The sequence below is a fragment of the Terrapene carolina genome, unplaced genomic scaffold (genome assembly GCF_002925995.2).
Source record: "Terrapene carolina triunguis isolate 2854851 unplaced genomic scaffold, T_m_triunguis-2.0 Scaffold173, whole genome shotgun sequence".
Lineage (NCBI taxonomy): Eukaryota > Metazoa > Chordata > Testudines > Emydidae > Terrapene > Terrapene triunguis.
Window position 1 is genome coordinate 2,504,606 of NW_020664524.1, and position 14,241 is coordinate 2,518,846.

Here is a 14,241-nt window from a genome sequence, read left to right on the forward strand (position 1 = left end):
AGTCACAAATCTAGTATTCTGGAGCAAAGTCACTAAAATATGGTCCAACAAACAGATGTTTATTTAACGTGTCCCTCACTTTTCCCTCCACCGCACCCCACTCACCGGTGTTGTCCTTGGTCAGTGGAGACTCAGAGTTCAGAGGTGCTTTCACGTGAGTTCACCTCCCAGGTGGGGGGCAAGAAGGCACCTTGCTCGTTCCTCCAGCTGCTCACTGTTCACTCTGGCCACTGCTGTTTGTTGTGCCACCGTTCACTTCACCACTCTGCTGCCAATGGCCCTGCGCCGCCACCTTCTGCTGCCACTGTGACCTCTGCGAGTTGGTCTCTTGAGGTTCCACCCAGCTCTCAGTGATTTCAGCTGAGCTCTCAGTGGGGGAACCTCGCTGCTAGTGCAGTCTGGGCCGTCTCTTCCACAGAAACACTGTACCCACAGGAACACTGTCCCCACAGCAGGACTAAGCACTTAGACCTGATTATCAGTGATTTCAGCTGCAGTGGTCACTTAACAGAACAAAAGCCTATCTATGGAGCCTAATCAGCTCGGTCTTTAAATAGTGGAGAGGGACAGGTCCCCACCCTCTCTCTTGATGCCCTCAATCAGCACAGGCTAAGTACAGTTCTGCTGCCTTTTACTCATACAATTATTAGGTTGGCCAACATCACCAAAATGAATGCACTGACATTGTCATAAAAAACAACAGCTGTATAAGGAAGCTAGACTATTTTCATACTTTTCAAATCTATTATACTTTTTCAGATACACATATTTTATCATACACTGTATATGCTTTTAAAGTGTGTATTAATGTTTCAATTTCAATTCAAATTTCCAAACAGTCACTAAATTGGCATGTAACTAGTTCACAAACCTGGGGGGGGTGTTGGGGAAATTCAGGGGGGGAGTACAGAAATCACTGTTACACAGTATTCCATAAAGAGAGAGTCTCCCTCCAGCTACACCCCAAATTCCTCCCCAGAATTGTTTCCGAATTCCATATCAACCAATCAATTCACTTACCTGTATTTTTTCCAAAACCTCATGCTTCTCCTGGGGACAGGAAACTGCACTCCCTCGATGTCAGATGCGACCCAGTCTTCTACCTGCAGAGAATCAAACCCATTAGAAAATCTCTGAGGCTCTTTGTCGCCATAGTGAAAAGGTCAAGGGGCCAAGCTATAGCCTCACAGAGAATTTCTAAGTGGGTCTCAGGATGAGTATTGACTACTATAAGATAGCAAACCTTCCCCTCCTGAGGGTGTTACAGCTCACTCCATGCAAACACAAGCAGCCTCCATGGCATCCTTATCAGATATCCCATTGCAGGACATTTGCAAAGCCACAATGCGATGATCGGTCCACATGTTTATGGCTCACTACGCCCCGACTCAAGTGGTACTCTGGATGCAGCAGTAGGAATGGCTGTGTTACAAACAGCTCTGCTAGCAGCTTCTTCGCACCCACCTCCACACTGATTGCTGCTTGCACGACACCCACCTGTAGAATACATGTAGGGACCCGCCCTTGAAAAAGAAGACGAAGAAGAGGTTACTTACTGTAACTTGAAGTTCTTCAAGATGTGTAGTCCCTATCTGTATTCCACTACCCACCTTCCTTCCCCTCTGCTGCAGACTCACTTGCATTGTGGTAAGAGGAGGAACTGGAGAGGCATCGACCTTATGCCCTTGGTTGGGAGCACAAGGGAAGGTACTGCACATGTGCAGGTCAACGGACACTACTTAGAAAAAATTCCAGACCCAGGCACATGACACAAATGCATGCCCACGTGTGGAATCCAGATAGGGACCGCACATCTCGAAGAACCTCCCCTTACAATAAGTAACCTCCTCCTATACAAGTATAACTTCCCATAGAGTGCCTCTGAGTATGAGCTAAGCCAGGTAGCTATACTGGCATAACTATAGTGGTATAATTATACTGGTAGAGTTATACTGGTAAATTTTCACATGTAGACAAGCTCTGAATTCTGACTTGCAGCAGCCCATGTTAGTTTAGTCCTAACCTTGTCCTATCCAGAAATTGCCCATTTTGTTAAGCTGTGCTGTGTTTCTGTGATGTAGACAGACATCCACTAGGAATCTGACCGAACCTTCTGAAATCACTCATTTGTGATCCAGGTTTGATTTGACTGCAGCCCTCTAGATATGAAAAGCTAATGGACAAACATGTCACACCACCAAGACTCAAACGTCTCAAAGTCACTGAGAAAATTCATAGGAACATAGGAATAGCCAGACTGGATCACCCCCGAAGTGCATGTAGCCCAGTATCTTGGCCAGCACCAGATCTTCTGAGCTTCTAATAGGCAGTCGTGTGTGGTAATCTGCCCCATGAAGGTCTCATTCTCATCCCTAGTAGTTATAGGTTGGTTTAAACCCTGAAACCTGAGGATTGATAGCCCAGTGCTGATCCCAGGCAATGAACCCAGGGCCAGTAAGGATTTCCTTTAACATTATACACTTTGTATAGCTACGCACTGGCCTTACTTGGCAGTCTCCCTGTAAAGGTTTTGCCTGCATGGTTTGTGAGTTGGACCGTGAAATGGTTCTGCAGATCTCTGCTGGTAATTTTTTTCTAGATGTAATAGACAGGAGCAGGCTGAGGGCTATTTCTTGCTGCATTTTGCTGGGCTTATCTTGCTACCTTCTCCTGTTTGCCCTAGTTCTGAAAACCGGAGAGAGCGGAATCACCGTTTTCAGGCTGCTGACGAAGAAAGCAGGCTGGCTCTGGGTCCAAGCAAAGGCGAGACTGGTGTATAAAGGAGGCCAACCGGACTGCATCATTTCCAGGCAGCGGGCCCTGTCGTAAGTGTCCCTGCAGATGGCAAGGGTGAAATCCTGGCCCCATTGAAGTCAATGACAAAACTCTTACTGAGTTCACTCAAGTCAGGATTTCACCCCACAGCACCTATTTCCGCAGGGCATGGACAAAATCACCTGCCATGCTGCAATGCAGCTGTGTTGAAATTGTACCTGGTCCCAAGCCTCAAGGATGGCATCCAAGTTTCCCCAAAGTTTAGGGGTGTTCAGATCTGGGGCAGGTCTCTAGATCAGAGGCTGATAAACTGTCCAGTGTTCTGCAGGTCAGACTAGCTGATCATAATGGTCCCTTCTGGTCTTAACAGCTATAAAACCAAAACCTATGAAAAATAGCCTTTCAGCAGAGCTACGTAAGTCACACTGACTCTCGGCACAATCTCTGGCTCCATTTATCCGAGTTGGGAGCATTTCCCATTTCAGAGCAAGCCAGAAAACAAAGCAACTTGTCCAACCCCATCCCCCCAAAACAAACAACCGCCTCCCAATTGTAGGGTTTTAAATAGATAAAACACCCAAACCGATGTCAACTTGTTGGCTCTCGTCTCGCTCTCTAGCAGCTGTTTTTTGCCCAGCCCTATGTATTTCATTGTCCTGTCACCCTCTTCTTAATGTCCCATTCATATACCTGCAGGAATGAAGAAGGAGAGGAGCATTTGTGCAAGCGGAGCCTGCAGCTACCTTTTCACTTTGCCACGGGTGAAGCAGTCCTGTATGAAAACAATCCGCCAGGGTTCCTGGACTACTTGCACACCAAGAAGGTTTCAAAGGCAAAGAGAGAGACCCCCCTGGAGCAGGGCTCAATAGATCCCAATTCGCTCCTAGGGGCCATGATGAACCAAGACGAATCCATATACATCTCCCACGCCGATAACGTGCCACAGTTCTCCCTGGCGGATATTGTCGACGTACCGGAAGAGCCATGGCTCGATGATGGAAATAAGAGAGCTGTCAAAGAGAATGACTCACTCCTAGTCGTCATTGAAACACTCTTTGAAAAGAGCAATGTGGATGGTGACATCTCTAAGACTCTGCAGAGCCTGGAAATGGATGACCTGGAATTAAAGCAATGGGAGGAGATCTTGTGCAACATGGACACCAAGGAGCCAGTGGCCCAGGGTTTCCAGGAGAGGCTGAATGACAAGGTGACCTCCTGTGTGGAGGAGATATTGTTTAAAAAAGATAATGGAAAGAATCTGGGGTTCCCACGGTATGATGTGACGGCTTCATCTCAGGCCCTTATTCAACAAATTCCTCTGGAACAAATTCCACAAAGCACTCAGCTAAACAGACTTCAAAACCAGCTTGTCAATAATAGGAAATGCAATCAGCAAAGCAATCCTCTGGTGAATTGTCACCATTTCTGGGGGGCTAATTCAGCAGCCGCTACACCATCTGGATTCCAAAATCCAATGTATACTTCACAGCAAAATTCACTAGACCATGATCCTCAGGGTCCTTTAGTCACCAATATGTCCCAGGATATCACTTCTAAACCAGAAAAGCAAGCACTTTTTGATCAAGCAAATTTGCTAAGTGGGAATATACTAAGTTCCTTGGGTTTCAATAACCAGCGAACTACGGGAATTAATCTAACAAATCCTGCACAGGTATTTCAGCCAAAGGCTCCTGCTCCAGTTTCCTGGGGGAATGTTATTCCTAAAAATCAGATACATCGGAGCTCAACTCTGCTTGACTCAAATCATCCAGCTCCATTAAAAATGAATTCACAAGAGAGTCAGTGGCCAGACCCATTGGTTTCAATGACTCCAGTCATCACTTTCAATCAGAATAATTCTCCAAGAGGTCGCTCGTTAGATGTTTGGAAATCTGCCACTCCAAATCAGCTGGGAATCAAACCAATGGAGATAGAGTCACCAACTCTACTGGCAAATAACCAACAGAATCTTTTTGGATCACAAGTAACAAATCCATGGATTTCCTCATCACAGCCTGCTCATAACAATGATCAGGGCATGCAAGAATTCAGCATAATGCAGGTGTCTCCAGTGCAAGCTCTACAGAATGAAATATCTGGTTCTCTTGAGCAAAAATCCAGTCCATTAGAAGCTGGCCACCTGTCTGGAAGCCATTCCTTTCCCCAACATACCTCTTCACATGGACCTCACTTAGTGCCACATTTTTACAATAAAAAGCAACAGCAGATGCTTCAGAACAAACAGTTGTCAACACAGCAACAGCAGCTGATGCAAGCAAGGATGTATCCTCAAGCTCTTTGCAGGCCAACTCAAATTCAACACAATGGACTTCCACTGGCCAGCTCCTTGGAGCCAAGTAGCTGGTGTCACGTTTGCTCCCGGGTGGGAAACCAGCAAATGGACAATATTCTTGAAAGCTCATTGAAGTCCTCATCATGTAGTACGTTATCTAGTGATGTCATGTTAGCTTCATGGGAATATGAAAACAGTGGCTTATCCTTTGAAAATGATGTTGCATTTCCTAAAGCCACTCATGTGACATCCCTTCCCCAGCAACAAAATACCATGCCCTGTCATGGTGAGAGCAATCCAAAAATGTGTAACTTCCAAAGGCCTAAGGAACCCATTCTGGGTTCCTCAGTGACTCCTCCCATGGAAGCTGGGTTGAGGGGACCTTTCTACCAGTTGGAACCAAATTTTCCTCCCATGTCATTAACAGATAGGCAGATGAAGAGTCAGCAGCAGCTCTTCACTTACAATATTCAGCTCAAGGTGAGGGAGGGTTAAGGTGTGAAAACTGACAGACACAAGAACAACCGAGCTGTGCATGTTAAGTGACAAGCTGAGACATATGAACATTATATAAGGTTTGGTTTTGTAATTATTGTAGTTATACAGACACAATGCAGATGGATTTTGAATACTTGCAACTGAGAGCCAAAAGCTTTCAACCCATTGAGGAAGGAAGATGTCTGGGATATCAGTATTTCTTGAAGGCCATTGTTCTATAAAAATGGCTTTAAAAATGTAAACAAGCCCACTTTTTATCTTAACAATGCCATTTCAGCATATTCTTCTTCACAACCCCTTACACAGTCTGTGTTCAAAGCACTATTTGAAAAGTCTATTATAATAACGATCCTTGAACCAATAGTACAAGCTATTTCTGGCCTACAAGCCAAATTTTGAGAAGTTGCTAGTGATTTTAGATGCCTAATTTTTGTGGGCACCTAACCTGAGACCCCTTAAAGGGGCATCTTTCACAAGATGGGTGCTCAGTACTTCCTAAAAATCACAGCCATTTCTGGTGTCCCAAATTGAACACCTGAAATAGAGGTGGTTGGGATTTTTTAAATAATACCACCCCCATTCCCCGCCCCCACCCTCATCAGAAAATGCTGATTAATCAAAACTGAAACTTGTCATGGAAATGACACATCAGTTTTGATGGGAAGGTTTCTCAGGCCCAGGATTAAATTTCTGGTCAAAGTGAAGGACCCACCTGTGATGTGGGAATTCCAGGTTCAAGTCTTAGATCAGGGACTTGAACCTGGATCACCTACATCCCCATTGAGTGCCTTCACCACAAGGCTGAGTCTATCTTTCTGCAGGCCCAGGAATATTTAATGATTTATACAAAATAGGACAGCTCCAACAGGAGCAATTAAGAGAAACCCACTAGAAAACAGCCTAGTTGTTAGAGCATTCACCTGGATTGTGGCAGACATGGCTTCAAGTCCAGAGGACAACTGTATTCTAATATGTATTTCCAATCAAAGAAGATAAATATATTTTCTCAGATCTGCAGCCAGCTGTTACCAGTCTGCATATCCGGCTTCAGGGTTATCTTCTACAGACAAAGAATGTAGGCCATGCTTACAGGATGGGGGACCCTATCCTGGGAAGCAGTGACTCTGAAAAAGATTTAGGGCTGTGATAGATAAACAGCTAAACATGAGCTCTCAGTGTGATGTTGTAGCCAATGGAGCTAATGTGATCATGGGGTGAACAAAAGGGGAAATCTTGAGTAGGAGTAGAGAGGTTATTTTACCTCTATATTTGGAACTAGTGCAACTGCTGCTGAATACTGTGTCCAGTTCTGGCACTCACAATTCAAGAAAGATGTTGGTAAATTAGAGAGGGTGTAGAGAAGAGCCATGAGAATGATTTTAAAGGATTAGAAACTATACCTTATAGTGATAGACTCAAGGAGCTCAATCTATTTAGCAGAACGAAGAGAAGGTTAAGGGGTGACTTGATCACAGTCTATAAGTACCTACATGAGGAACAAATATTTGATGATGTGCTCTTCAGTCTAGCAGAGAAAGGTCTAACACAATCCAATGTCTGGAAGTTGAAGGTAAGACAAATTCAGACTGGAAATAAGGTGTAAATTGTTAATGGTGAGAGTAATTAACCACTGGAACAATTGGTTAATTTCAAATGGTTGGATCCTCCATCGCTGACCATTTTTAAATTGAGAGTGGATGTTTTTCTAAAAGTTCTGCTCTAGGAATTATTTTGGGGAAAGTCTCTGGCCTGTGCTATACAGGAGGTCAGACTAGATGATCACAATGATCCTTCTGGCCTTGGAATATATTAATCCTCCCCTTCCAACGCTCTGCTGAGATGCTGACACTGCTCCTCCTTTTTTCCTTGCCTGATTGCGATTCTAACTCATCTCTTCTTTTTCTGCTCAGCAGTGTCACCAAAACGAAGAGAATGCCTCCATGGAATTTACTCCTACAATTGCTAAAGACAGTGTGTGTTTCCCCAAGTACTGAGAGGGAATGTAGCAATAGAGAAGGAAAAGACCCTGCTCCCAGCTGTGGACTGATTTCATGGCCTTGGATCAGCAAGCCTTTTTTTCCCTTACTGATGTGTGAATATTTCGATATTATTATAATTGTTGCTGCTGGTGGCTTTTTCTAAGTGAACACACACACATTCCTGAGACACTCTACTGTGGATTCCACAGAGACGAACTTGAACACTCATGCATTTTCTCCTGAAGAAACTATGCCCCTCTCAACCAGTTGTCTTCTGCTCGATCTTCTGAGCAGAGCCAAGGAGAATTAAGCACCAATAACTGGATTAGGCACTAAAGTAACTGAGCCACCATAAGCTTTAAAAAAATGGGAACAAGTATTTGGAGTTTCCAATGAGTTTTCCAGGTCAGGTAATTAACAAGACAAAGGACACAGATGTAAGAAAAATGTCTGAGATGTTGCAATAGAAATTCCATAAGGCTGCTGTCCGATCTCCTGCTTGAACACTAAGGCCCAGAGTTCTAATTCAAGGGGGCGAAGATATGGTTGCAGTCTTTGCAAGCATTATTTGTGCATGTGCTCTTGTCCATTGGGAAGTTGTGCGTGATATGATCTGGATATGGAATGGGGGCACTTCTAAATCCAAACAGCATCTACCTCTCGAGTGACTGTACATGACCAAATGACTGAAATCAACCCAAGGGTATCAGTGCTAACAAAGATGCCTATATGCCTTGTACTGACTTATTTTACTTTTCAGGGGTTCTCAAACTTCATTGCACCATGACCCTCTTCTGACAACAAAAATTACTACCGATCCCCAGGAATGGGGACCAAAGCCTGAGGCCACCCGAGCCCCACTGCCCTGGGTGTAGGGGCCAAAGCCCAAGCCCCAGTGCTCCAGGTGGTGGTGAGGGGGGGGTTCAAAGCTGAAGCCCAAGAGCTTCAGCCCCAGGCGGGGCCTGTAACCTGAGCCCTGCCGGCCAGAGCTGAAGCCCTTGGGCTTGGGCTTCGGCACCGGGCCCCAGCAAATCTAAGCCAGCCCTGGCGACCCCATTAAAATGGGGTCGCGACCCACAGTTTGAGAACCACTGCTTTACATGTATTGGCCACACAGTTGTTTTCTCCACATAAATATAGCCAATGCTTATGGTAACTTTTCTATGTACTATGCTGACTTGTTTATCAAAAGCCATGAGAGTCAATAGATAGGGTATGCTGCATATTGTGTTACATTATATTTTATGCAATGGCAATGACTTTGGTCAAGTTGCACAAGATGTAGTTCAGCCCAGAATTTGGCTCAGCTCATATATAAGGACACTGGGCCAGATTCTCCTTGTTTCCCCCACGCAAGCCCATTGAAAAGTAAATAGGAGAAGGATTTGGCCCAATGTGGTGTATGCTGGTGTGCGATGTTCTATACAGTGGCTGGCTGATGCCGAATCTCTGAACCTGATTGGAATATAGTTGACTTAGAGCCATTGCTCCATGTGGCTGCTTCAACGCCCTATCTAGTCATTGGGTATAAATATATAATGTGTAATGCTTTGATGTGGCATTATCAATGTAGGAATGTGCCATTGCCTGGCAACAGTCTTGTTTGTATACTAATGTGCGTTTTATTTGTCTCTCCCTATCTGCCTTCAGGATACTTGAGCATATCGCCTTAGCCCCTATTTGGGCATGCAGAGAAAATACCATATTGAATACTGTATGCATTTGTAACGTATCCCTCTGGGATTCCAATTGAACTCAACCAGGTGACTCATACAGAGCAATCTACAATTAGGGATTGAGTGCGTCTCTTTTTGATCACTCAGCTCAGGAAGATTTTACCCAATCCAAACTTATTTTCAATGACCCGCCAAGGGAGTTTTTTGTTTATTCCCCCCTTGCCCTTTTCTAGTTATGAAATATTGGATCTTAAAGCCAGGTGTCACCAAGTTCAACAGTTTATCTATATTTTTATCATGTCATTGATTATCCATTATATCAAATTTCTGGGCTTTCACAAAACTTAATACATTAGTGCCTCCACCAGAGTTCTGCCCCCGAGCAAAGTTATCTGTGCCCCAGTACATATCTGTTGTCTTTTTCTGGCCCCAGTTCACCAAACAAATTACCCACATGCTAAAGTTAAGCATGTGTTTGACTGACCTCAATACGACTGAAGCACCTAATTAACTTCAGCATGTGCTTAGCTCCATCTCTCTTTAGAAAAGAACTTAAGTGCTTTGCTCAATCAAGTCCTCTGTATTTAAATGGAGCCACAATGACCCAACTACTGTCAGTTAAGTGGAAAAAATATTGGGAAGTTTTGTGTACGTTTGGGCTGGTTGAAAATTTTCTGTCAAACTGTTTTTTGATGGAAAATTGGGGTTTATATATGTTTATGTATGTTGCAGTTTTACATTGAAAGTGTCTGCTTTCCATGGAAATTTTTGATTTTTCATTGAATAACCAAATGCCAAACAAATGAAAAGTTTTCTAATTTTGGCCAAAAATTGAAATATTTTATTCAGCAGTACCTTATGAGAGTTGCAATTTGGGTGACTCATGTCCTCATTCTCCTCTGTGGGCTGTGCCCCCCAGCCAGACTTTATTGCCCATGATGCACCATGGCCATGAGACTCCCATGATGTATCCTGGGTGATGTAGTCCAACCAGGGAGCCAGGCCTGTAGAGGAGAATGGGAACACAAGGTACCAGAACTACAGTTCCCAGGAGACACCACTGTGGCATTTCTAAATGGAAATATTTGGGGAGCTGATTTTTACACCAAAAAGTTGAAATGTTTCATAGGGAAAAAACCATTTTTTTCCAATCAGCTCTAGTGCATGTACATTTATTCATGGAAAGCCCAGTGCTAGTAATGCAAAGTCTACATCAGCCTCAAACAATACTCCTGCTTTTAGTACAGTAATTTTAAGTGTTTCTGCCCTCATTATAAACAGATATCAAGAAGGCTTGGTTAATGGTATAGAATGTCTGTGATTTGAATGAATAATTTAAAGCCTGATCTTTCAGGTATCAAGTGTCCTCAATTCCCACTCAAGACAATGACAACTTTGGGCCCTTAATAAAGCCAAAACTAAAAAGAAATAGGCATCTGTAATTTAGTTTGATTTCAAAGGCCTACAGGGCCAAAGGGGTTTTCAAATAAAATGAAAGATATTGTGAACCACAAAAACTAAGCAGAGTTAAAAAAAAAAAAAAAAAAGATGCTGTTTTCCGTTATAATAAAGGTGCCTATAATCTGCATCCGAATAGTAGACAGCACCAAGTGCAAGTTTTCAGCTGAAAAAGCAACTTTGAGTTTACTTACAGTTCCTAAATTCACCCTCCCCTTGGCAGGTCAAAGCTGTGTCAACGGTCTGACTCCCTCCCACCGCGATGTGTGTGCCTACCTCCCTTTACTACTAATAGAATGACGTCGGCTTTGCCAAAGCACTCAGCGGTGGCCAAACTCTGCTCCTGTTGAAGCCAACAGGCAAAGAGTTAGGGCAGTCCGGACTATGGGGATGTGCTTTGTAGCGTGCTGTAAAGTCTTGCCCTCTAACTGCCCCAGGTAGACCCTGCTGGTGCCAACTAAAAGATACCTAGTTTGCATTAACATAGTTTCATACTAAGCACTTTTTAAAACCCTTCCCTCCTTGTACACCCCATGGCTTTGTCTATACGTAATAGTTGTACCACCAACTATGCCAGTCTAGTTAAAGTAATACAATGCCCCTACTGTGGGTGTAGTTATACCAGTCTGAGCACATTTATAACTTCATCAACAGCAGGGGTTGGGCTGGTGTAACTCATTCGTATAAAAATCAGCCCTCTAGTTGACATAATTATACTGATACAAAAACTGTGTGGTGCAAACCTAAGAGAAGAATAGAATCCTAAATTCTGTGGGAGTTGCAATGAAGACAATAGCTGTTTTAATTAAAAGCTCTGTTCATCACCCTTTTGCAGCACACATGTGCAGTCAGAAAGAGACTGTACTGTTGATCAGGGTTCAGAGAAGAGACTTTTCAGTGTATCTAGTGCCTAGCTCTGTTACTTATGACTTGCTCTCTATATATGATGTATATTCATATATAATGTTGGGTACACTTTGATTATTTTATGCTTCATGATTACCTTGTATGTTGTGAATTTGGAGAAAAAATGTACTTAAAGTGAACCTACTTTGTTATATATTAAAATGCACTTTGCTTTTTATTGATTGTTGGTTCAAAGCATTCACAAGAGAGGTGCATGATTGAGAAATGCCAGAGAGACTGAGCTGTGATTCCAAGGAGCTGCTTGTTTTGTTAATATCCAATGAGTCCAGTTAGCAAGAAACCATTTACTACACCAAGTACTGAAATAGAACCACATCTATTACATGTTCAAGTGCCATTATACTCAGTGCAAAACTGGCATTTGGGGGCTCCGTGTTTGATACAGATTTGCTGATTGGGACTTAGATCCTGCAAACAACTCTATGTGGTCAGGCACGTCTGCCCGCCCTGAGCCTCACTGACTCTAAGGGCTTGTCTACACTGCAAAGGCTTTGCTGGCATAGGTATACCAGTAGAGCTATGCCTAAAAGGCCCCTAGAAGAGACACGGGCTATACTGACACAAGGAGTTCTTTTGCCAGCACAGTTAAACCCCCTCCGCAAATGACATAAGCTATGTCAGTGAATCGACTCTTTTGCTGGTATCTCTGCATCTACTCTAAGGCTTTTGCTGCCCTAGCTATGTCAGTTGGGATGTGTGATTTTTTCCCCCCACACTCCTAGCTCGCATAGTTATGCCAGCAAAACTTTGCAGTATAGACTAAGCCATAGGGGTCTGCCCTCATGTTGCTCAGTGTAGGTTCAGAGTCTTAGGGCAGGTCTGCACTATGGGGCTAAGTCGACACAACTCCAGCTACGTGAATAATGTAGCTGGAGTCGACATATGGTAGGTCGACTTTTTGCAGTGTCTACACCATGCTGGGTTGATGGGAGAAACTCTCCCATCAACTTATCTTATGCTTCTCATTCCAGTGGAGTACTGGAGTTGACTGGAGAGCTATCAGCAGTCCATTTAGTGGGTCTTCATTAGATCCACTAAATCGACCCCCGGTGGATCGATCACCACACGTCGGTCCCCTAGTAAGTGGAGACAAGCCCTTAGTTGGCAAGTCCATTGATCATGCACAGCCCCAAAGAATCCAATCCCCTCTCCCATAGCTGTGTTCATTTTTCAAATGCTAACAAGAGTAAAACATAATAGAGATTTAAGCTACATCAATCCAGTCAACAGCTATTACTCCGGATATGCACAAGGAACAGATTTGTTGTGAGTGAAGGGGCCAGGTCAAGAGTGTCCTTTAGCGGACCATAAAGGATGAAGCGATGGAGATACAAGGCTGCAATGAGGGAAGAGGATACAAAAAGGCATATGCCGTCTTCTCTTGGTAGCTTTTCCTCCTACGTTACAGCCTTCCCACCCCTTGTGATGAGTATGTTACACTCTGACGCTGCCTTCGTGCTGTGTAGCTTCAATGAGATAAGACCATCCCCTCTCCTTTCACTCCCCATATCTGGGTATGATAAGGATGAAGGATGGACTTCCTCACTCCAGCATGGAGGGTGGTGCCAGCATAGTCATTGCTGACCCCCAACCCTCCTCTCCAAGACCCTATGAAGGCCCCTCGGAGTCCAGGATGCAGCAGGAAAAGGTGGCAGAGACATGGCAGGGAGAGGGTGGGCACACGTTGCCCTTCCTCCAGCCATTGATACAGCATGATGGTGTGTTATGTGTTGCCACCCTGCCAGACTCAGGAGCAGCTGTGACTAGGGAGCCAGGGGGTCCAAGGGAAGCCAAATGCTGGGATCGCGTGCCCCATGTACACACGTGCAGCTGAACACAAGTATGGAGTGCTGGGAATTAAGGACCACACAGAGTACTGGGGGAAGAGACACAAACTAGCTCCTCCGTTTGTCATCCGGGCCTGTACCCATCAGGCCAAACATCTGCTACACATACTCATGGTGTTTGTCTTACCTCTAGTTCATTGTGATCTACAACATAGGGCTGGGAGGGCATATTTCTACAGTCATCTGCTGAAGGTCTGGGAGCATTCAACTGAGCTAATTGACCATAAACAGAATTCCTCCAGAATGCTTTCAAGTCAATCTTGCTGCAGGAACAGTCATTGCATGAGTGTGTGTGACCTTTGGAGCATCTCCTCACTGTCTTAAAAGTCATGGTCAACTTTCATTTTGCCAGGTTCCTTACGAAGGCGCTCTTAAATCTCTGATTTATTAGCCATGGGAATGCATTTGCCGTGTGCTTAACCTTCCGGCCTTTCTGACTACATGTAGGGAAATTTGTCCGGGATGCAAATAAAAATATCTTAACAGGACAGAGATTCTCTCTAGCAACTCATATTTAATCCCCATGTCCTGTATAGCAGAGACCTCTGGCTGCTAGTGGAAAGCAAGAGTTTCCTAGAGCAGAAAGCAGATCTTGGCAACTTCCAGTCCAAAGGGACAGAGAGAATATTTACACCACTGTTTCTATTGCAGAGCTCTGAGCTACGACAGCTGGGCTGCAGCCAAAGTCAGGTGCTGAGAGATCATTGAGGGATTAAGAGCCCAGCAGCCAATTTCAGAGAGAAGGAAAGTCTTCCCGAGATGTGCTGTCAGAAAACAGTGCACCTCTG

At 44.3% G+C, this 14,241-nt stretch overlaps 1 protein-coding gene across 3 annotated transcripts in view; it reads left to right on the plus strand.

Annotated features, from left to right (window-relative positions):
- LOC112102680 (aryl hydrocarbon receptor-like) overlaps positions 1–8,364 on the plus strand; it is a 54,285-nt gene extending 45,921 nt beyond the window's left edge. The window contains exons 7-9 of one of the 3 annotated variants that reach the window (XM_029912056.1): positions 2,684–2,825; positions 3,472–5,548; positions 7,477–8,364. In XM_029912056.1, the coding sequence (XP_029767916.1) occupies positions 2,684–2,825; positions 3,472–5,548; positions 7,477–7,560 (2,303 nt within the window). In that variant the 3' untranslated portion in view covers positions 7,561–8,364. The remainder of the gene's footprint in view (positions 1–2,683; positions 2,826–3,471; positions 5,549–7,476) is intronic. The other 2 variants (XM_029912057.1, XM_029912058.1) reach the window with 2 other exon arrangements.
- The last annotated feature ends 5,877 nt before the right edge of the window (positions 8,365–14,241 follow it).